This window comes from Spodoptera frugiperda, chromosome 20 (assembly GCF_023101765.2).
Source record: "Spodoptera frugiperda isolate SF20-4 chromosome 20, AGI-APGP_CSIRO_Sfru_2.0, whole genome shotgun sequence".
In the NCBI taxonomy this organism is placed as follows: Eukaryota; Metazoa; Arthropoda; class Insecta; order Lepidoptera; family Noctuidae; genus Spodoptera; species Spodoptera frugiperda.
In genome coordinates this window covers 2,713,752-2,737,500 of record NC_064231.1, presented here as the reverse complement: position 1 = coordinate 2,737,500, position 23,749 = coordinate 2,713,752, and the positions used below count along the sequence as shown (strand labels likewise).

Sequence of the window (23,749 nt, the reverse complement as noted above, 5' to 3'; positions counted from 1 at the left end):
TAGATACAAAATCACCTGCGGCCCGTCCGTGCGTTACATTACACCTGCGTGCTATTTGAACGCAGCGCCTAGTGTAGTGGCCATACGAAACGAGAACAACCCGAAAGCGAGTCTGCACATCTGAAGTTCTCAACACGCAATTTACGATACGATACAGACTGATAGACAAACAACAAAACAAATTGATCCTATAGATAAGTTAGAGTTTTGGTTTTTTTTTGTTTCGTGGCACGGAACCCTAAAAACAAAATTCACCCTTCGCTACAGGTAAATAATAAACCAACCACGCGTATCTGACCACGCAGATCCACATTAGCGTCGTGTAAAATAGTACTTGTGTAAATTAGTAAGTACTTCGGTTTTTCGAAGAACTAATTTTACAATTAGACATTTATTTTTAGACCTCATCCGTTTTAAGATTTTTGCCAAACCAATTTCATGTAAAAGTTTAATTAGTAAGGAGTCTCCAATATCTTTTTTAGATTTTTGGAACAGTAGTTGTGAAAATCGAGGGGGGGAGACCACTTTTTGTGACGGACAGATTGACAGACCGAAATTAAAAGATTTCCTTGTTTATCACTACGGACCCCGAATAAATGGGTTGAGTAGTACTTACCTTTCCAATCTAAATCACTCACAGTATCTTGTCTCTGAAAAAATGAAGAAATTTTGGGCACTTTTTTTATAACCTCTTCCCTTTTCCGTTTACTTTTTCTTTTCTCAGCACCGCTGGGATAATCTCTTTTCCTTTCACTCATTTCTCTTACAAATCGCTACTAATATTGTTAAACCAGAAGAACAATATTGTTTGTACTGAATTACAATGTAATGCACAATTACATAAAACGCGTGAATAAACACTGCACTGCACTCCGTGGTTTAACATCCAATGTAGAGTATGTACGTACACGTATATCGCGATATCGACTTTATTATTGAGGGATTCCCCGCTGAGTTGCAGATGAAGTAAGTAAAACGGGGAAGTCCCGCAGCCCGCCATAACGTTGTAGAGTGTTGCCAACTTTTGAACGCACGCTTAAGGCGGGATAAAAAGTAATTGCTTTATAGAATTTTGTCATTTGTAAAATAAAATAAATTAGGAAGTTTTTATTTCTTTTTCCTTACACACTTTGGGGCCCCCGTGGCCCGGGGGCCCCGTATAATTGATACGGCAGATACGGCGGTAGCTACGCCCCTGTTTGTTACATGCTGTATAGAGAGTCATATTGGGTCGATACAATCGTGCCAATTGCCAATTGTCATAAGTTGTCTACTGTCTCTTTTAGTCCATCCATGTTTGTTGAAACTGTGTTAATCGTTTTAGGAATTGATCCCTTCGTTCCATAAAGCTTTTCTGAATTAAAACTTTTTTGTGTGGTGATATTAATAATACCGCACCTACCTTGCCTTTAATTGCTTAATTTTAGGTTAGGTTAGGTTTAGGTTTTGGTTAGGTTAGGTTTTGGTTAGGTTAGGTTTTGGTTAGGTTAGGTTTAGGTTTTGATTTGGTAAGGTTAGGTTAGGTTAGGTTTAGGTTTTGGTTAGGTTAGGTTTTGGTTAGGTTAGGTTAGGTTTTGGTTAGGTTAGGGTCGGGCAAAGTATTACTGGGCTTTTTTCGGATTTTGGAAAATTTCTTGGTGGTAGCACGGCAATAGGCTCACCCCCTGGGACATGGGACATGGGACTTATAACACGAATGGTGAAAAATAGGTGTACATTGTAAAGCGGCATGGCACCTCTGCCTACCCCTTCGGGGATAAAAGACGTGACGTTGTGTGTGTGTGTGTATGTCGAGGATAGGAACTGACCAGGACGAGCAAGAGGTTGAATAAAAGACATCGGTTATATAAAATCACAGCATATATTGTTGACAATGTAAATACATACGTAATATTACAAACATGCATTACATGCAGGGAATTGTAAGTAATTTCTTCTTATACAGATATATTCGCTTGTGGCGTTTAGATTTCCCGTACTTCATAGGGCGTGATATTCATTTGGGTGCTGCGCAGCAATTCTGTGTCGATGACAGCACCAGGGCACAGTGCGGAGACATCGTTACTTTACCCTTCTGAACCTTATCTCTGAAAAATAAACAAGGATATTTCAATTCAGATAAGCTTTACGGATCGAAGGGATCAGAAACGAGAGTTTCAGAGTAACAAAGATACTGGGATGGAATAAACAGACAGACAGAAAAAAATCAAATCAGCATTCATATTAAATAAGCAACCTAGGATTTAAAATGTAGAATTTTACCTCTCGCCTTAATGGCGTTTCATTATCTGACCAGTTACTTAGTACGACATACTTTACGTTGAAAACAACAAAAACAAACTCGTACCAAGCCATCTGACCTATTGACATCCAAGTTCCAATGCCAGAAAATTGGGTTAAAAGTTACAGCTTCACTTAAACAAATATTAAGAACCAGAAAGAGTGTGACGTCATCTTACCCTTTCTCCAGCTTGCAGTAAGCTCCAGAAGCTTCCACTTGAAGGTCACGAGGCAGAAGGTGGATAGAGTTGAGGTCCACCGGGATCTCAGCGTCAAACAGATTGATGACACCTACAACTACGGGGTGGCCCGGTAGGTACCTGGAAATGTAGGAGTAAGATTTAGATTTTGAGCATAAATAAGTTAGTTAGGCGAGTAATAGCTAACGCAAAATTGCTTTGGTTCCAAAATTTGGTGTAACGAAAACTGTGTGAAATTATGCTCTGATTTCCGAAACTTCAAGAATGGTTCCAACTTCAAATCTCCCATTCCTTTAACGGTTCCAGCTACTCATTGTTGAAACCTTTATACTTACCGAGCAACAGCTATAACATTTTCACAGAGTGCGCGCACTTCTAGATCCCCGGAGCGGACGGCAGGCAAGCGCTTCACAGCAACCACTTCTTTGTAGAACTAGAAACGTAAGGGATTATTATGAGATGCATATCGAATATCATCCACTGCTGAACAAAGACCACGATCCCCCTAAGTCCTCTACATCGAACATCAACTAGCCACTTTCGTCCTAACTTCTTAAGTCTGTTCGTGAGGGTACGAATAGGAGTTATTGATTTATCAATAAATCTACTGACCTTGAAGTGACTCTTAGCAGCGGCCTTCTCAACAGCAACATTGACAGTCTGGTAGTTATCAGCGACGGGCAGCCAAGTAGAGCTACCGGTGGAGAAGCCCGCGTTGGCGGTGGCGTCCCAGTGGAAGGGAGTGCGCGCGGGGTCGCGGCTGCTCTTATAATAATTGACGGGGTCTTCTGTGTTGCAAGCCTGAGGATCTTTTGTATCTTTCCAGCTTATATGACCGTCCGTCATACCGATTTCTTCACCCTGGGGGTACCAAATAATGAATTAAGTGTAAGGTTTTTAAAAAAGTCACCCCCATATACATATTTGAATGCGTACCTGATACGTAATGGTGATTCCTGGCAGAATGAGAGCCAGCATGTTCATGACATCAACTCTGTCGACACCGAATTTGGAAGCCAGACGACTTTGATCGTGATTGCCATTCTGGAAAACATAGTTTAGATGTTTTATAAAGTAACTTATCGTTTGTTTACTTTTGTAGATTTAAACCTAACTGCATGACGTCAATTACTGGATGTGGGTCTTCCTGATAAATTCTAAAGGCTTGTCCAAACCGAATAAAAAGCAACATCAGTTTAGTATTTTAGACGATTAATAGTCGACGTTATCTTAATATAACGAAACAAACAATACATACCACCCAGTTAGCCACCTTCCCAGCAGGCATATGTGTCATCCACTTATCGATGGCCATTTTTATGTCTCGTGCATTAGACTTATTGGTCAGTTCCGTCATGTAAAAGAAATTGAAGGGAACGGAACCGTTGCGGTTCTTGTCGCCATAGTAACGCATGATTTTGGGCAAATCTGCATAGGCTTCGGTCAGCATGATCTTGGAATCATTCTGTTTTTCAGTATACTGGTCAAGAATGACCTTCAAATCGTAAACTATATTGTAAGTTTCGTTCTGGTCTTTAGTATAGATGTGGTTCAAGTAGTTATAGTCTTCTGGAGTGGCTCCAGGGGCGCCTGGGAACAAAAGTATAAAGAAACTCTTCAGGTTTTATTACAAAAAAAGCTAGTCTGCTACATGTCATCAGCTAATTTTCAATTTGGAGTAGGTGATAGGAATGTTTATTTCCTTTCGCAATAAGTTAACGTCATTTAAGGACGTTATAAAATGAAGGTGACAGACCTGAAAGTGGTTCATCAGGGTAATGTCCATCGTGGTTCGCTGGGTCCACTTCATACAAATGATTGACAGCATCGATACGGATGCCAGAAACTCCTTTCTCCAGCCAGAAACGGAGAACGTCCTGTGAAGAAATAATAACAGAGGACTATTCTTTCTTAAATTAAACAATTGGTTTTTGTAAGATCGGCTGCGTGTTAGATTATATTGCATACATTTTTGATGGGATACTTTGTAGACGGTTTACAGGTTGCGGTAGCTGCTTACCATCAGGGGGATGTTCGCTTATTTTTATTTATAATCTCATTGACGTAATGACTATTTATGTTTGTTCTTAGTGGTTTTTACCTATGTGGGTACCTATATATTATTAGAGATGAGAGGATTTCGTAGTGTTAAAATTAAAAGTGTACTTACCTTCATTTCTTCAACCACCTTTGCGTTGCGGAAGTTCAGGTCGGGCTGTCCAACGGCGAACTGGTGCAAGTAGTACTGGCCTCGCTGGACGTTGTACTCCCACGCACTCTTGCGGAAAACGCTCACCTGAACATAATTTAAAAAGTTTATAAGGAGCCAATAGTTTGAGGAGTTTGGAAAATGTGGACTTGATGTGGAAGTTGAATTGACTGAAGAGTTGGCGCAGTTACTGAGTCACCAGATGCTGTGCATCATCTATACTTAATATTATAAAGCTGAAGAGTTTGTTTGAACGCGCTAATCTCAGGAACTACTGGTCCGATTTAAATAATTATTTTTGTGTTGGATAGCGCATTTATCGAGGAAGGTTATGGGCTAAAACATCACGCTACGATTAATAGGAACCGAGCAGAGCGGGTGAAACCGCGCGGAAGTAGCTAGTATAGTATATGCACAAATGCTTTTTTTGGGTCAGTGACAAGTTTCATGGCCCACAACAGACCATTCTGTACTTCAATGCTTTCTATGGAACCACCATTACTCACCCAGTTGTTGGGAGGTCCCAAGTAGTCAGGATTCTTCGGGTCCGGTTTGCCATGGGCCCAGATATAATAGTCTGCGTAATTAGGATCTCTTTGCGTTGATTTGATGAACCACTCGCTGTCGTTGCTTGTATGGTTTATCACGTAGTCCAACACCACACGAAGTCCTGAAGTCAAATAAGGTTTAACGGAGGGTAGCATAGGTCTTAAACTGGTATATATGTATATTATATGTCGAGTGGTCGCAGGTTCGATTCCCGGGTCAGGCAAAGGATTACTGGGTTTTTTCGGTTTTTCTATAATTTCTCAGTAGTAGCAGGAGTCTGGAATTGTGCCCAGTATATGGCAATAGACTCACCCCCTAATATATGTGACTTATAATACAAGTGGCGTATAGCGGCATTACGTACCGTAATGTGCACCTCCGCCTACTCCTTCTGGGATAAAAGGCGTGACGTTGGTAGTTGGTATAAATATTCAGTATTTATTATCTTCTCTTAATCTCTCTTTCCAAATGACGTTGTACTAGACTACAACACCCATGCGTTACAATCACGGAATACAGAAACTAGTTTTTTTTTATTCCACGGTTACAATACCCATCTATTCATATGTTTTACAAAGTTAAACAAATCGACTTTGTTCCCTTGCTTGTCTTCCAATTGTTCTAAACGTTTACTAATAGTCGCAGTTCACAAACGGCGGATGTCGCCATTATCTGTCCGATTGTCGCTGAGATCGTATCACACGTAGTTATGTTCAGTTTACCTTCTTTACCGTGTAATATTGAGTAAACAATGTGTTTGTAAGTGGTTTATAAGTGCGTAGGGACTTAATAAGCAGTGATAGGAATAGGTAGTGCGTATTAGCCTAACTAAACTTTGAATAGAAAACAGATAACTGAGACTTCCTCCTTAGTCCTTTTCTCTGTTCTTTAAGCTAATAAGCACTAGCTATTCCTATCACTATTAATAAGCAAAAAGTATATTTATGACCCTGATGTTCTATGCAGAATATGCCTAGTAAATAGAAGATCATAGATTTTATAAAGCTAAAGAGAAGTGGATTTTGAGCGTCATATTATCACTAGCTCATTTCCACGTCTACTAGGTAAGGTCTGTGTAGGTGTAGAGTCAGTAGAGTAGATAATATCTGATAAATTAGGCTCGCGAGCGCCATTTAAAATCTTTGGAGCGCATTTTTTTAAGAAGAAAAATTATCCAGTGACTTCTTTTGCCTTGGGCGAGACGAGAGGAAGTGTTAGACTCTTACTGACTAAAAACCACCCCGTTCCTACTCCTGCCCTTTGAGCCGGAGTCCCAGTAAACCCGCTAGGTAGTCCGCAGCTCCGGGTCTTTAGAGCGCTAAACTTCAAATTTACTTTCAATTACTTTACAATGGAAATACGTAGTTTGGAACTAACTTCATCATAGCAGTCATAGAACATCAGGATAGGCCTCCACTTTCAGCTCGGCCGGTTGGAAGGCACTTAGTTAGAATTAAAGTACTTACCCAGTTTTTTTGCCTCTGCCATTAGTTTGTTGAAATCTTCCATAGTGCCGTATTCTGGGGCTATTTTCTTATAGTCTGTGATGTCATACCCGAAGTCAAACATTGGTGATAGGAATATTGGAGATAGCCATATCGCATCCACTCCAATGTCCTTCAAGTATGGCAGTTTTGAAGTAATGCCTGTAAACAAACAATGCAGATTGATTTGACTGCACGCTTGGTGCGGTGGCTGGGCAACTGGCTGCCGTGCAACGTGTAGCGGGTTCGATTCTCGCACGGAACAACTCTTTGTGTGATCCACTAATTGTTGTTTCGGGACTGGGCGTGATGTGCATGTGAACTTGTAAGTTTGTAAATGCACCCACGACACAGGAGAAAATCTTAATGTGACAAAGTGGGGCAACGTTTTTATTAAAAAAAAAGAAAGAAGATTTGCACTAGCATAGGACTGTCATTCCTAGACTATTGATTGGATCTCCTCTACGTAAGAGGGTTTGCGAATATAAGATCAAGTTTACAAGACTGAATTATCTGTACACTGCTTCCTCGTTGGCCGAGTGGTCGCAAGTGCCAGGCAAGGGGTCTCAGGTTCGATTCCCGGATCGGGCAAGGTATTACTGGTGTTTTTTCAGTTTTTTTTTAAAGGAGAATGCTCAAAAAAAACCCAGGCCCGGCGCAAACTATACGTATCTCAGTTTATCAGTATAAATGAGTAATGAAATGCTATATAGGTACCATCATCGAAAACGATGGCTAAATGTTGGAAATTGATATGTATATTTTAGCATGGATTAATTTTTATACTTAATTGTTTTGATTTATGAAACTAGTAATATCTTTTTACTAGCTACTTCCGCGCGGTTTCACCCGCTCTGCTTGGCTCCTATTGGTCATAGCGTGATGTTTTATAGCCTATAGCCTTCCTCGATAAATGCACTATTCAATACAAAAAGAATTATTCAAATCGGACCAGTAGTTCTGGAGATTAGCGCGTTCAAACAAACAAACTCTTCAGCTTTATAATATTAGTATAGATTTTATTGAGTTAATACGCTTCGTATATGCCGTGAGCATCAATCACAGATCACCCCCTCATCAATACAGCGTGATATAAGACGTTTTATATAGTAGAGGTAGTGGGAGAAATGCAATTGGCGAATATTATTGTTCATGCATACTTGGGAAAAGGACGCTCGGTTGTTATGCCCATGTGATGTACATCATACACTACCTTGGGTGGGCAAGGCACCAAGATGGTTTTGCAAATCCCGCACTTTCACTACAAAATGTAATATTAGATGTAGAAAATGATTGAACTTTGAATAATCTAATACATGATGTTTTGATAATGTATACATTTGTTTTAATACTTTCTACTCGTAATATCTTTTAAATATCATCATCATACCAGCCGAAAGACGTTCATTGCTGATCGATTTAAATATAGTCCCTGACAAAAAACAAATAGCAATTTCCTACATTTAGCCATCGTTTTCGACGATGGTAACTATACGCGATTTTATTACACATTTATACTGATAAACTGAGATACAAATCGTTTGCGCCGGGCCTGGGTATTTTCCCCATACTTCATGGGCATTCTCCTTTACTTAATGGAATCTGGAATTATGCCTAATATATAGCAATAGGCTCACGCCCTATTACATGGGACATTGCACAGTGGCATTAATTACGTGCACCCGCTACGTACCTACGTATAGCGGATGCATTTCATCATGCTACCAACAATAAACCTTCCTTCGGGAACTTATTACTCACCGTTTATATCTCCAATCCCGTCTCCATTGCTATCCTTGAAGGATCTTGGGTAAATCTGGTAGATGACAGCGGAATGCCACCACTCATCCACCCCAGAAACGGCAGCGGCCGTTGCTATCACTAGCAACAGTATCTTTCGCATTTTGGCACTAAATCCTGCTAATAAATATTAATTAAGTATACAAGTAGTAAATCTAGACACACGGCAGTGTGTCCGCCAATTCGAGCAAAAAAACCGACACACCGGCCGTGGGTTATATTACACGAACCATTTCGGGCCAAGTTCGACCCACCTATAACTCAAAATCTATTTTATCTACGCATATGAAATTTCTAGTATCTGTCGAGATCTACTTACTTATCTAAAATACAAAATTTCATTAATGTACCTATTGTAGGTCTTGAGATATTGACGTCAGAAAATCGCTATTTTTACTATACACTCACTGACTGACTCACTCATCAAAAACCTAGACCACTTCCAATGGTCGTATTGACTTGAAATTTGGCATGGAGGTAGGTCTTTAGGTCAAAGTAAAGGAAAAAATCTGAAAATGGCCAAGTGTGAGTCGGTTTTAAAAATAATGAAGGTGTAAATTCATACCCCTAAGGAACTAAAACAAAAAAATTATCTATATCTTCCAATGGTCGTACCGACCTAAAATTCGTTACGAAGGTTTGTATTTAGTCAAAGTAAAGTAAAATAAGAAAAAAAGAATATAAACCTTACAAAAATAAATGAAATCCCACCCAAAACATAAATGTGAAAGGCTGCCAAGTTCGATAATATTGGAATGCTTCGCCTATAAAAGCTAAATAAGTACCAAGTTCCATACACAGACCTCAGTTAAAAATGATATAACTTGGCAAGTTTTAATAGAAAATTATACACTTGACTCATTGCGTTTAGTAGGTTTATAACATATAAGTGTGTGAAAACTTGCCAACTTGTTATATCATTTTTAACTGAGGTCTGTGTATGGAACTTGGTACTTATTTAGATCTCACTTCTTTTATAGGCGAAGCATTCCAATATTATCGAACTTGGCAGCCTTTCACATTTATGTTTTGGGTGGGATATTAATTAAGTACATGAATTAGTATTTTTTTTTCAGAATAATCGTCAACTAAACGAAGTTTATTGTTCTAGTGTGTAGTTTTAGAAAAAAATATTTAAGCACTATCATGTCACCGATTCCAAATTTAGTTTTTTCTCTTAGGAAATAAAGTATTAATGGCTTTAGATATACTCCGCCTCAAGAGATAACATCTGACCCTTAAATTGTTTTCTTACCAACTGACTTATCAACAGTAGCGAAATGAAAACAAGTAATTTAAAAAGTAATCTCTCACCCACTTGCAGTCACGGTTGCGTCGCGAATAATCACTTGTAGAGACAATGTCGATTGCTTATAACCCTTCGCATGCAAATGTTTTGTGAATACATCAAACTGTTATTATAAAAAAGGCGCACTGATTCGCACCGAGATAACTACAATGTGAACTATAAAAGTAAATATTTTTATCAAACCATCAATGCAAATCATCTATCAATCAATTTGTTCATTGTAACACGATCATAGTTTTGATTACCACCCATTATTGTTGACCCTTTAGGCTGGAGCGGAGTTAATGATCGGCTGCAGCCAGTATTTAAAATATTGATAGTAGAGAGTGGTGAGGAACTGACATCAATCAACTTATTGTTAATTAATTTTAGGAATTATGTAGTGCTATAATTTATACGCTATCTGATACCGCTGTTTCTGATTAATTATAAAATTGTACATGTAATGCGTTTTGCTTTTTGGTACTACGAAATGAATTTACTACATACTTAGATAAATAAATTGTCATAATATTTTATTTGAGGAAAGAGGATAGCTATTATTATTTATTTACTACTAAATGAATTTCTAAACGCAAATGTCAATTTTGACATTGTCAAAAAAGACGTTCTGTCAATGTCACTTAAAATAACAAACTGACCGTAAACACCGCGCCAATTTCGCTGAACAGTCTTTTATTATTTTAGTGTTATATTTAAATAAAAAAACAGAAATGGCAGATGAAGATCATTACGACGACGTGGACATATCGGATTTAATTGACGAGTCCGATCATTATCTTGAGGCCGACCATCAACACGCTGAGCTGGAGGCGACGGACTCTGAACACATAAACACGATACAGGACTCAGACGTACTAAGTTCTGAGGAGCAAACTGCCGATGGTAAAAAGCCTCCCCCACAGAACAAGAGTGAAGTTATTCGTTCCACTAGGCTACCAATAGCTAGAATCAAGAATATCATGAAAATGGATCCTGATGTTAACGTTGTGTCAGGAGATGCTGTGTTCCTAGTCACTAAAGCTACAGTAAGTTAAAAATATTTATTATCACGACGCCGATGTACTTCCAGACTTTCTCTGCCTTTCATTTATGCTTTTACAAGTCTGTCTATCATTATTGTTAATGCTTGAACCAAAAGATTTGTAAATAACTTACGTGAGACTACTACGATACTAAATTAATTACTATGGTTTTCGGCATGTATCTGTTTGACTAGGAACTTGCTATAATTGCATTGCATTGCATGCTCATATTCATGAGCATGGCTTGAAACTAGTTAAGTTCATATTCAACGCAGCATATGCAACAATGAGTCTGCCCAAAGCATAATAATTTAGATTTGTAAATCTCTATTACTCAAGATAGCTTATTATTATTTCTTTATCTCTCAATCTCATCTCTCAAAATATATAATTACTTCTTTCAGGAGCTGTTTTTAGAAACTATAGCAAAAGAAACATATGCATACACTGCTACGAACAAGAGGAAAATAATAGCCAAGAAAGATTTAGACCTGGTCATCAACAAAGTGGACTGCCTCTGTTTCTTAGAAGGTGCGATGGACTTTTAGTGAATTGTGTTAAAGTGTCACCTAACTATGTAAGATTTATCTTGTAAGTTATAATGTAATTATAATAAACTAATGTTTAAGTGAAATTTTGTTTTACATACATAACCTCATGCCTGTCTCCCATAGGGGTAGGCAGAGACAAAGGAGTGTCAATTGCTACGACTCTTACACATCTCTTTCCCTTCATCATCAGTCATCAATCTTTTCATGCATGCTCATCAGATAAATTTTGTATTAGTTTTATAAATTGTACTTAAAGGTCATTAGCTAATAGTAGAATTATGGCTTCCATCCATGCAAACTGTTGAAAAGATTTTAAATTTTTAACTTAGTATATACTGTTTGTCTCGAATGAGCTGGTTTCGACCAAATGAATTCTTTTTTGCATTGAATTATTTATGCTCCATCAGTTTTCAAGGCATGTTACTTATGTCTTTATATTCTAATTCTGTATATCCTAAACTCCACTTAAAAACTTATCACAAGAAAAAAAAAATACATAATAACAACCACAAGATATTTATTTATAAATATGTAATAACAAAAGTATAAATTAAATTCATTACAAAAAAAATAATGGATGAATCTACGCGAAGCGGAAATCTTTACAAGTTATTACTTAGGTTATTCTCTATTTACAGTATATTGATAATTTAATCTATATTCATGCAAGATATTCCTACTTACACGTTGATATCATTTGGATAGAAATGCTATAAAATATATTATTAAAAGAAATATATATAACATTAAAAAATAGCCTATTTCAAATGTAAATTCTACCTATAATCTCCTGCCAATGCAAATGAAGGTATCTTTTTAGTAAAGAATTGATCTATTTGGTTGGAATAGCCTAAATACCTCCATTAATGAGTTTACAATAATATTTTATACTGTTCCTTGCTTAGATATGTCATTGTGTTGTGGTAGACCAGATGTCAAAGTCCTAAACTGTGATCTTTGAAGTTAGATGCAAGACTATTATACTCTAGTTATAAAAAACAATCTCAACAATAACAAAAAGCTATGAAACTTCTTTAGAAAATTACATGAGAAGGCTTCATGAGTGAATTATTTAATTAATGTAGGAATAGAATTAGTGATATAATGCTGTATAACATTAATGGGATCGTGAATTTTGTGGCACTGCCAGCGGGGGTGGGGGTGGTTCCATTTCCGTTACCACCAGAATCTGTGCCGTTTCCGTTGCCACCAGAGTCTGTGCCGTTGCCGTTGCCACCAGAATCTGATCCAGTGTTGGTCTTTAGTACCATAGCACAGTTGCCAGACACAGTCACACTGGTTCTCTGTACTAGTACCCTGTAAAAAGTTTATTATGTAATATGTAATCAGCTAGTTCGATCATTTTTTTTTTTTAATACAAGCTGTGTGACATAAATAGTGAGTAGTTTACTTTTGTAGTACACGTTTTTCTCGTAAAATGCACAATTAAACTGTTCTTAGTCGGCGTTTTTCCAAGATGGCAGCGTGAGCGATGCACGTACGGATTTGCAAAATGGAAATCGGAAAGAGCAGATCAAAATCTACAAAATCGCAACACTCCCGGAACACATTACAACCCATATATTATTCCCTTTCTTAATGGCAACATACCATCAGCATGTCTAATAACATGATCAAGTGTTAAATTGTATGTCAGTATGCTCATAAATAGGTTATTGAAATTAGCTCATAAATTCACTTATACAATTTGTCACAAGAAAAACACATAATGACAATGATAAGAAATACATTTATTTAATAAACATGTAATAACAAAAGTATTAATTAAATTCATTACAAACAAAATAAATGGATGAGTCTACGCGAAGCGAAAATCTTTACAAGGTATTTAATACTTATTCGTAGTTATTCTCTATTTACAATATATTAATAATTTAAACTTTATTTATGCAAGATTTACCTACTTACACAATGATATCATTTGAATGAAAACAGTAGAAAACATATAAAAGATATACAAAATATTCAAAATTACAGCCTAATTCAATTGTACCTTTGTAGGAAAACTGCAGCTGCTAAGGCTGCAAAAGGCAACTATTACGAAATAAAATACCTCCATCAATAGCTAACACTTGTCTGGTACTTTATGAGGCACAATAAAAAATATACTGTATGTCTTTAGACAAGTGGTGAAGATCTTATTTGATTTCCTTTCTAATTTTATGCCTAGAACCACCATGCCAGACCCTGGTTATTAAAAACAATCTTAACAATAACAAAAACACTAGAAAAATAAATGAAAAGGATTCATGAGTGAATTATTTAATTACTGAAGGGAATAGACTTACTAATACGATTTATATAATATATTACTGAAGGTACAGTATTACTAATACGATGCTATACAACATTAATGGGATTGTGAATCTTGTGGTGCCGCTTTTTAGTACCATAGCGCAGTTGCCAGATATAGTAACACTACTTCTCTGTACTTGTGCCCTGTAAAAAGTGTATTATAGTAATTAGCTTCTGCCAGCAGCTCCTCTCGCGTTCCCGAGCGTCGAAAAGTTAGCTTATGAAAGCTTATGTGTTATTTCATACCACTATCTATCCCTGTTCCAAATTTCATTCCGATCCCTTCAGCAGTTTTGACGTAATTTGATGAGTTGATTGAGTAACAAACATACACACAAACACAAGTTCACAAACTTTGGCATTTATTATCTTTTAGTAAAAGTGTTTTTTTATATCATCACGCCTTTTATCCCCGATGGGGTACACAGAGGTGCACATTATAGCATGTAATGCCACTGTACAATGTACACCCACTTTTCATAATTTATGTTATAAGTCCCATCAAGAGTCACATTTCCAGACTCCGTGCTACTACTGAGAAATTTTCGAAAAACCGAAAAAAGCCGAGTAATACTTCGCCCGACCCGGGAATCGAACCCGAGACACTCGGTCAACGAGGCAGTCAAATAGTAATTTATACTACTACTGTATTTAGACAAATGTGCAAACTTACTCTTTGTTGAGTGCGCAGTCGACACCTGAGGCAACGACGCGCATAGCCTCTGGCACTCCGGCTATGGAGTTCAGGTTGACCGTGGTGGAAGTAGAGGCCAGGTTCAATATCGCCACGTATGTCGCTTCAGATGTACTCGTCGGGACCCTATTCACAACAAAATGGTTGAAACTAAAACATTGACGACATAAAATAAAAAATATTGAAAATTTACAAAAGCGAGCACTGAAAAAATGTACCAAAATAATGAACGTCCCAGTCGATGCGACCCAGCGACATAACCATAATCATGTACCAGTACCTCTACCATGAGTTTGAAGCAATAGTATTTGTCGATAGTCGCTATCGACGACGTAAATATTTTGTATGTCAAATTTTACAACGCCTCTACCGGTCACCTGTGGAACTAAAATTTACCATACAAAAAATTTACGTCTTCGCTATCGAGTATTGACAAAAACTATTGTAGTAAACTCATGGTAGAGGTACAGATTCCAAACTTTTACATTCCATTGTAAGTCATTCCTCAATGACTTCCAGGTTGGCTGGTTAGAAGCAACCTGCTTGCAGTGACGCAAATACTTTAATTTCGCAATATTAATGTAATAATTGATACCTGGTAACGACCAACACATCACTGGACAAGGCATGTGTTCCCAGGGAACCGGAGGCCACCGCGGCGGTGTGCTTCAGGGCTACCACATCCTTGTAGAACTGTGGACAAACTTGTAACATTACTAGCTACCCCTGCGCGGCTTCTATTGACCGTAGCGTCATGAATACATAATAAAAAACACACGTACAGGCTATACTTATAGTATATATAGATAATTATAGTATTGCCTGTACGTGTATTTTTGGGAAAGCAACCTTACCGGGTCAAAGTTTTGGTAGAAGTATAAGCGGAGAGTCATAAGCGTCACATCTCACTCAGTCACTTAGTAACAGAAGAGGTTTATGGAACTATATTTACCAGCATCTTACTAAGAGAGATGCTTCTCTACTCAAACCAGCCAATTAAGGCAAGAATGAGGCAGGAGAGGCCTTTCCGGTTAGTCACAGGTACTAACCGGAGTTGAAGGAATAGGGCCTCTCCTGGGAGTCAGGTCCGTGGGTTCGCTACTGCCCAACAGCTCGCCACAAGCTGCCTTGCGGACTTTACATAATCACGGGACCACAGGGTCCCGGACCTTTGGAAGGCGTACGAGGGGCCGAAGCCAACTCGCAGAGGCCCGTTGAACAAGTTTAATCTAAATGTAATGGGACATCAGCCGGCGATTATCCCTGAATGCACTATGGAAGTACACCAAAGGACAATCCCCGGCTGATGCAGGACTATTGTGCAATATGGAAGAAAAATGATTGGGTTATGGGTGTGAGTGGCTGATGGACTGGTAAATATGATAACTATGGAATACTATGGCCCCTGCCCCTGACCAATATTGAAAAATACGGATAAACAGGCAGGGGGTGACTCGCAAACTATTATTTACAGACTGGGTAACTTGCCTTGTAGTGACTCTTAGCAGCGGCCTTCTCAACAGCGACGTTGACAGTCTGGTAGTTGTCAGCGACGGGCAGCCAGGTGGAGCTATTGGTGGAGAAGCCCGCGTTGGCGGTGGCGTCCCAGTGGAAGGGAGTGCGGGCGGGGTCGCGGCTGCTCTTCCAGTAGTTGATGGGGTCTTCTGTGTTACAAGCCTGAGGATCCTTCGTGTCCACCCAACTGATGTTGCCGTCAGTCATTCCAAGCTCCTCGCCCTAACAATATAACAAGTCGTGTAGTATTCATATAAAGTTATCACTACATCATCATCATCATCATCAGCCGAGAGACGTCCACTGCTGAACAAAGGCCTCCCCCTCGGTCCTCCACGTAGAACGACAAGTCGCCACTACATAGTATAAACCAAAGTCGCTGTTTCTGTCCCTTTGTGGGTATGCTTAAATCTTTAAAACTACGCAACGGATTTTGATGCGGTTTTCTTTAATAGATAGAGTGATTTAAGAGGAAGGTTTATATGTATAATACATGCATAATATATCACCAGGTCGCTAGTCATATAATATAGAACAGCAATGTAAGGAGATATCGTTACCAACGCCAACAAATTTTGAAAATTATACGCAATAAGAAAAACAACAGTGAGGGTTTCAAGTCACTGTGGGAAGGTACACATACCTACACCTACATTAAACTTTTAACAAAAAAATTTAGGCCTATAAGATGACTCGCTAGTGTCAAATGCAACAATAAAGACCAAATTTGATTAAACTCTTTACATTCGTTAGTTGATTGGTTGACTACAGACGTAGGTATAGGACAAGTTTCACCTGGTACGTGATGGTGACTCCTGGCAGAATGAGGGCTAGCATGTTCATGGCATCCACTCTCTTCACGCCGTGCTTTGAAGCCATTCTGGTGTTGTCGTGGTTTCCATTCTGCAAAGGAAATATAGTTGTGTATAATCATGCCTTGTCTTGTTTTCAAATTGTATATATTGCTGTTTTTATATATAATTATATATAAGACTGCACGGTTGACGCGATGGCTAGGCAACTGGCTGCCGCGCAACGTGTAGCGGGTTCGATTCCTGCACGGAAGCAACTCTTTGTGTGATCCAGAAATTGTTATTTCGGGTCTGGGTGTCATGTGCATGTGAAATTGTATGTTTGTAAATACATCCACGACACAAGAGAAAATTACAGTGTGGGGAAATGTTAAAAAAAAATTAAGAGAAATCTACAAAATACTATGGGCTACTAGCAGAGTCTAACTTGTGTAAAAAGTTGCGAGAACAGAAAGTATGAACTAAGGGACATATTTACATTTTTATATTAAATTCTTAGTCTTATCAAACAGTATCTAAATCTAAGTATTTATTTATCCCTTTGGCTATTGGTGTTACATTGTTCTCACATAACTGAACTAACGAAACAATGTAACCAAGTATTGTATTGTGAACCTGATGAAAAAGAGTAACCCATGAAGTTTCTTGCTCGTTCTTCTCCATAGGAATCTACACTTTGAACGAGCAAATAGATCAACTAGAGGATTGACCGACAAACAGACATTTTGTTTTCTTTATATTGTAATATTTGCTATTGCCGGTCTATTTGAAATAAATAATTTTGACTTTGACTTTATACATAACTAGTAGTTCCAAAGATTAGCGCGTTCAAACAAACAAACTCTTCAGCTTTATAATATTAGTATAGATACTGAAATAGAAAAATTGCGAAAATATGTACATATCTAGAGTGACATAAGACAACTTACCACCCAGTTAGCCACCTTTCCAGATGGCATATTCGACATCCACTTTTGAATAACAGTAGACATATTGTTCGCGGTGGACTGTCCGTTAAGTTCGCCGAGGAAGATGAAGTTGAATGGAATGGATCCATCGCGGGACCCTTCTCCGTAGTAGCGCATCATCAGGTCCATGTCAGTGTAGGCCTCCGTCATCATGATCTTTGATTCGTTTTGAGCGAACTCGTTGAGGACATCTCTCCAGTCATACACCACATAGTAAGTCTCATTCAGATCCTTCGTGTATGGATGCAGCAGGTACCCGTAATCGTTAGTGTCCGATGTCGTATCTAAACATGTACAAATTTATATCAGTACGAGCTACTTCCGCGCGGTTTCACCCGGTCTGCTTGGCTCATAATGGGCAGTGATGTTTTATGGCCTATATAGCCAACACAAAAAGAATTATTCAAATCGAACCAGTAGTTCTGGAGATTAGCGCGTTCAAACAAACAAACAAATTCTTCAGCTTTATATATTAAGTATTAGAATATCTTCGTGATAAGTTAAGATTTTAAAGAGAAAAATAAACTAAAGCTCAATTACTTGACACAGGTTCGTCAGGGTAAACACCGCCGAAATCAGCGGGGTTCACTTCATACAGCATGTTGACCGCGTCCACACGGAACCCTGACACTCCCTTCTTCAACCAGAAACGCAGCACATCCTGTAAACAATGATATATTCATATTATTAACTGTGGGAGAGCCATGCTTCAGCACGAATGGGCCGGCTCAACCGGAGTGATACTACGGCCTCACAGAAAACCGACGTGAAACAACGCTTGCGTTGTGTTTCGTTGTGTAAGTGAGGTTACCGGAGGCCCAATTCCCCCTTACCAATCTTCCGATTTTCAGAACAATAACCCTTAAATTCCTAACCCCCAAAAGGCCGGCAACGCACTTGTAACGCCTCTGGTGTTTCAAGTGTCCATGGGCGGCGGCGATTGCTTACCACCAGATGATACGTCTGCTCGTTTTAAAAAAAAACTCAACTCATTTTCCTTCACTATTTGGTCTTATAATTAAAGCTTTTTTTTGAGGGGGAAATCCATTGCTTTATTGCTCCCGCCTAGGGTGAAGCGAGAGGGAGTGTCAGACTCTTACTGACGAAAACCACCCCGTTCCTACTCCTGCTGCAAACCGGGGCGCCAGTAACCTGCAAGGTCGTCCGCAGCCCCGATTAGAATCCTTAACCAAGTCCTAGAACTCATTACAACGCAGCAACAGTAAATTATTTTCTTTACTTTTTATAATTTAGATTGTTATAAACGACGTGTTTACATACACAATAAGTGCGCGCGATACGATCTCGGCGACGCAACATAATGGTGACTTCCGTTGTCCGCCGAGACACGAAGTCGATTCGAAAACATAATATCGCGTGTTTGAGGAGTATTGTAAGTAGAGGTGAACTTGTATAATCTTATGCCGACCTTTCATTTATGTTAAAAGTCTCATCTTATAAGTTCAGTCTCACAAGGAATTAATAATTCGAAATAGCCAAAATAAACATAATAACTGAAACATAAGATTTCCTTTTGCTTATTCATAAAAATCAGTCATAAGACGCCTTCTGCTGAACATAACACTCGCCAAATGATTGTAACTTGGAGTGTCTCTCGCGACGGCTGGGGCGTGAGGAAGTTCGTTCCGTCACGCGCCCCGCCTCCTCCTTAGCTAGTATGACTGCTTCGCAGAAGGAGGAGACGGCATCCCAGTCCACCCCGCACCATGGCCTGAACCAGTGCCGGACGCGAGAGGTCGCCGTCACCGACCACATCCAGGACACGGCGGTGCTCAGCCCATGCAGGGCACACCACCGTATGCTCCACCGTGTCCTCCGGTACCTAATTGGCTAGAAGCAACCTGCATTCGGCGGCAACATACCTACATATCAGTGGGACACTATACTTAATTATACTCATACCTTCATCTCTTCGCGTAGTATTGGTGAGCGGTAGTTGATGTCTGGCTGTCCGATGACAAACTGATGCAGGTAGTACTGGCCTCGTTGAGCGTTGTACTCCCACGCACTGTTTCTAAACACACTGATCTGAAAGGAAATTATAACTTTAAAACATAAAATATTATAGCCAACAACACACACATTGCATCGGCCCTATTTCAGTTTAGTTTCACTGAGAATTTCGTAAAACAATAACCTTATATAATCGGTAACGACATAATTGTATTATCTATCAATTGCTGACTGCCTCGTTGGTCGAGTGGTCGCAAGTGCGACTGCCGGACGGGCAAAGTATTACTGGGGTTTTTTCGGTTTTTCGAAACTTTCTCGGTAGTAGCTCGGAGCCTGGATTTGTGCCCAGTATATGGCAATAGGCTCACCCATTATTACATGGGACTTATAACACAAATGGTAAAAAATGGATGTACATTGGACAGTGGCATTATGTGCCATAATGTGCACCTCTGCCTACAACTTCGGGGATAAAAGGGGTGATGATGTCAATCAATTATAATACTTTGCCAAAACTTGAGACATAAGGTCAAACCAGCTTCTCAAAATTAACTAGACGATGTACCCAGAAATAGGCATTTTCCGTTTTTCATTTCTCTTCAGTAATTTTCTTGGAACAGTAAATATTAAAGCGTTGGGCAATCAAACCACTTCATAACATTGATTGCTGGTGGAGTGATGACATCACTAACATTGTCTTTCGAGAGCCGATGATTACGATATGATCGCGATGGACATTACACAGCCCTTGTTGTACCACTTCAAACTCCCGATAGATAAATGTTATTTCCCTTTATCAAAGCTAAGAAAAAGTCTATTTTCGAAGTACTAAACTATATTAGACTAATTTATTTCCAACAAAATGTACCTTACTAGGTACTTATGGTAGAATTTTAACGAGAAAATTATACCCATTTTAATGGGCTATTATCAGACACGAATTATAAAGTATCAGTACTTAACCGTCCCTACTAAACGTATTTATTACAGGGAAAATTAAGAAAAATGTAGCAGAAACTCTTATAGAATATTAACTTACCCAGTTGCTAGGCGGGTGGAGAATGCTGGCGTTCGTTGCGTCTGGTATACCGTCAGCCCAGACGTAGTAGTCAGTGTAGTTGCCTACCCTTTCTATAGAGTTTGTGAACCACACGCTCTCGTTACTCGTGTGGTTAGGCACGTAGTCCAACACCACGCGGACACCTGGATTATTTCACAACTAATTTAATAAATTATCATAATTATGTTTTACTTTATTATATTTCGATGACGCCCGACAAGTTTCGAGCTTGACCGGGGTCGGTATCGTGAAACATTGTGACAACGCGTCATTTTTTTTATTTAATGTTGCCCCACAATAGGTTTTTCTCCTGTGTCGTGGGTGCGTTTACAAACATACAATTTCACATACACTTGACACCCAGACCCGAAACAACAATTTGTGGATCACATAAAGAGATGCTCCGTGCGGGAATCGAACCCGCTACACGTAGCACAGCAGCCAGTTGCCCAGCCCCCGCGCCAACCGTGCAGTCGTTGTTGTTGCACAAAGATTTAGGTAAAATTTATGTAAATGAAATACAATAACAGGCTTGAAGTCTGACTGTGTAGTCTGCAGGAAAAAGTCCTATAGGAATTGCAGTACTGTTGTACCTCATTATTATAATGTGTTGTTATTTTTACGAATAGTAGATATTGTCTGTTAAATAATGTATATAAATAAACAAACATTAATTTTACATTCTAAACCAAAAAGAAATGATTGAAAAATTAAGGAATATCTGATATATTAATAAAAAGAGAGAGAGAGAGAGAGAGAGAGAGAGAGAGAGAGAGAGAGAGAGAGAGAGAGAGAGAAAGAGAGAGAGAGAGAGAGAGAGAGAGAGAGAGAGAGAGAGAGAGAGAGTTAGTACGTATAACAAGACTTACCAAGTCTTTTAGCTTCGACCATGAGCGCATCGAAGTCATCCATAGTGCCGTATTCAGTGGCTATGGACTTGTAGTCGGCAATGTCGTACCCAAAGTCGTACATAGGAGACTTGTAGATAGGAGACAACCAGATCGCATCCACGCCCAGCTCTTGCAAGTACGGCAGCTTCTGTTTTATACCTGTTAAGACACATAAACTTTAGTTCAATACTAGCTACTACCGCGCGGTTTCACCCGCTCTGCTCGGTTCCTATTGGTCATAGCGTGATGTTTTATAGCCTATAGCCTTCCTCGATAAATGTATTATTCAACACAAAAATAATTATTCAAATCGGACCAGTAGTTCTGGAGATTAGCGCGTTCAAACAAACAAATAAACTCTTCAGCTTTATAATATTAGTATAGAAGTATAGATTTACTGATGAACAAAGGGCTCTTGCTTACGGGATTTGCTTTAATTCTATGATTTAAGTGTTGTAAGCCATGCTTCGGCACGAATTGACCGACTCAACCGGAGTGATACCACAACAAACGGCCTCACAGAAAACCGACGTGAAACAACGCTTTCGTTATGTGAGTGAAGTTACCGAAGTTCCAATTGGGGTAATTGCTTCCAATCTTCCCATTCCACGATTCCCCAACAACCCTTCAATTCCTAACCCCCAAAAGGCCGGCAATGCACTTGTAACGCCTCTGGTGTTTCAAGTGTCCATGGGCGGCAGCGATTGCTTACTATCAGGTGATCCGTCTGCTCGTTTACCGGCTTATTCCATAAAAAACGAGGATGACTCCCATGACTCTCGGGGGTTGATCGTAGTTAGCATTTAGGGCTTCATAAATATTAACACATACGTTTTATCGTTACAAATCGCAGTTATCACGCATAAGACTAATGTCACTATTCCCACACTACTCTCGACGAAAAGGTATTCCGATCAACTTAAGCTCTAACTGCCACACTCAGAGTCATTTAATGCTTACTTAAACTATTCTTTAGTAACGATTTTGTATGGAAAACAATTGCTAAGGTTTGGGTTAAGTAATCATTAAATGACTCTGAGTGCGCGAGTATGTCTGCAAGTATAAAGTTCAATTTACCATTCAAGTCTCCGATGCCGTCGCCGTTGCTGTCCATGAAGGAGCGCGGGTAGATTTGGTACACGACGGCGGAGTTAAACCACATGTCCACGCAGGACACGCCCACTGCCGCCGCAGCTAACACTAACAGCGCTAACAACCGCATTTTCACTTACTGTAGGGAAATAAATAAAGATATTAATTTTAGTTGTCTTTGACTGCCAATAGAAAACTGTTAAAGGCAAATCCTCCGCTAACGTCGGTCACCGGTGACCACCACGGCGTTCAATGTGTTAAAGAAATATAAAATAAAATGGGTATATGTCGATGCATAGTAAAGTTTCCACACAAACTCTGTAGTGCAAATTCATGGGAACTACTAAACAGAACTTATGTTGTTCATTTTACGTGTCAACAAATATTTTTGCTGGCTGACGTGCATTGGAAATAACACCATTACTGGTAATAGATGTCTACTATCTTCTTCTCATCTTATATATAAAAATGAATTGATTCGGATTGGCTAATTTTAGTCTTGAATTATTTGTAGAACTCTAGAGAAGGTTTAAAACGTGAGAATAATATATTTGAGGAGGCACGTAGATTGCTGGGTCTACAAGTACTATATAAAGGAATCACATTAAAAACAACTAAACAGATTTTTATACAATTTTCAAATAATGTATCGATAAGGAATATTTTAAGAATTGCATGAAGTAAACAGTCCTCAGTAGAATAAGATAAAACTAATAATACTTGCGTTTTTTCCGTTTCCAAGGCCTATATGCACTAATTATGTATTTAAAACAAATAAACACCAACCTTATAACGCTGTAGCTCCATAAATGAATGTGGCAACTCCACTACGGTCCTTATATGCAGTAAGATTGAAGTGGCCGGTATAAAACGAGCACTCGAGATTGTTTGCATTTTAGCATCGTTATCATTTAGTTTTAATACCTAATAAGATTTCTTCAGACACTCCAGATCTAGGTTCCATAATGTAGAAGCTATACCTTGAACTGAAATTCAGTAGTACTATTTATTTTTTCGTTTT

At 38.9% G+C, this 23,749-nt stretch overlaps 3 protein-coding genes across 7 annotated transcripts in view; 1 reads left to right on the top strand and 2 right to left on the bottom strand.

The window, feature by feature from the left end:
• Positions 1–1,842: 1,842 nt before the first annotated feature.
• Positions 1,843–10,074, bottom strand: LOC118280850 (maltase A3). 3 transcript variants are annotated; one of them, XM_050701324.1, is made up of 12 exons: positions 9,837–10,074; positions 8,484–8,642; positions 6,705–6,884; positions 5,196–5,359; positions 4,651–4,776; positions 4,237–4,357; positions 3,739–4,070; positions 3,417–3,524; positions 3,093–3,341; positions 2,816–2,913; positions 2,460–2,600; positions 1,843–2,087 (listed from the first exon to the last, which is right to left on the bottom strand). In XM_050701324.1, the coding sequence occupies exons 2-12, from the start codon at positions 8,623–8,625 to the stop codon at positions 1,997–1,999; spliced, it is 1,752 nt and encodes a 583-aa protein (XP_050557281.1). In that variant the 5' UTR covers positions 8,626–8,642; positions 9,837–10,074; the 3' UTR covers positions 1,843–1,996. The 3 variants fall into 3 exon arrangements, with proteins under 3 accessions (XP_050557281.1, XP_035457133.2, XP_035457138.2); XM_035601240.2 differs by having other exon boundaries at positions 8,484–8,639; XM_035601245.2 differs by having other exon boundaries at positions 8,484–8,639; positions 9,841–10,074.
• A 377-nt stretch (positions 10,075–10,451) lies between these two features.
• Positions 10,452–11,490, top strand: LOC118280862 (DNA polymerase epsilon subunit 4). The gene is made up of 2 exons (XM_035601254.2): positions 10,452–10,859; positions 11,261–11,490. The coding sequence occupies exons 1-2, from the start codon at positions 10,545–10,547 to the stop codon at positions 11,402–11,404; spliced, it is 459 nt and encodes a 152-aa protein (XP_035457147.2). The 5' UTR covers positions 10,452–10,544; the 3' UTR covers positions 11,405–11,490.
• Positions 11,491–12,474: 984 nt separating this feature from the next.
• LOC118280837 (maltase A1) overlaps positions 12,475–23,749 on the bottom strand; it is a 63,486-nt gene continuing 52,211 nt past the window's right edge. Inside the window, exons 1-12 of one of the 3 annotated variants that reach the window (XM_035601223.2) lie at positions 23,515–23,641; positions 22,714–22,867; positions 21,616–21,795; positions 20,726–20,889; positions 19,636–19,761; positions 18,253–18,373; positions 17,674–17,996; positions 16,728–16,835; positions 15,906–16,154; positions 15,013–15,110; positions 14,397–14,543; positions 12,475–12,724 (exon numbers count right to left, since the gene is read on the bottom strand). In XM_035601223.2, coding sequence (XP_035457116.2) covers positions 12,484–12,724; positions 14,397–14,543; positions 15,013–15,110; positions 15,906–16,154; positions 16,728–16,835; positions 17,674–17,996; positions 18,253–18,373; positions 19,636–19,761; positions 20,726–20,889; positions 21,616–21,795; positions 22,714–22,858 — 1,902 coding nt within the window. In that variant the 5' untranslated portion in view covers positions 22,859–22,867; positions 23,515–23,641 and the 3' untranslated portion in view covers positions 12,475–12,483. Of the gene's footprint in view, positions 12,725–13,137; positions 13,868–14,396; positions 14,544–15,012; positions 15,111–15,905; positions 16,155–16,727; positions 16,836–17,673; positions 17,997–18,252; positions 18,374–19,635; positions 19,762–20,725; positions 20,890–21,615; positions 21,796–22,713; positions 22,868–23,514; positions 23,642–23,749 lie in introns of those variants that run through there. The other 2 variants (XM_035601234.2, XM_050701323.1) reach the window with 2 other exon arrangements.

What these genes read in the sequence shown, in the direction of transcription:
- LOC118280850 (XM_050701324.1), bottom strand. Translation starts at nt 8,625, where the DNA reads ATGCGAAAGATACTGTTGCTAGTGATAGCAACGGCCGCTGCCGTTTCT. An exon ending in TGGGACCTCCCAACAACTGG is followed by an intron (nt 4,777 to 5,195) that starts GTGAGTAATGGT and finishes AATTATGTTCAG; the next exon opens with GTGAGCGTTTTCCGCAAGAG. An exon ending in CCCTGATGAACCACTTTCAG is followed by an intron (nt 4,071 to 4,236) that starts GTCTGTCACCTT and finishes TTTTGTTCCCAG; the next exon opens with GCGCCCCTGGAGCCACTCCA.
- LOC118280862 (XM_035601254.2), top strand. Translation starts at nt 10,545, where the DNA reads ATGGCAGATGAAGATCATTACGACGACGTGGACATATCGGATTTAATT. An exon ending in TCCTAGTCACTAAAGCTACA is followed by an intron (nt 10,860 to 11,260) that starts GTAAGTTAAAAA and finishes TACTTCTTTCAG; the next exon opens with GAGCTGTTTTTAGAAACTAT.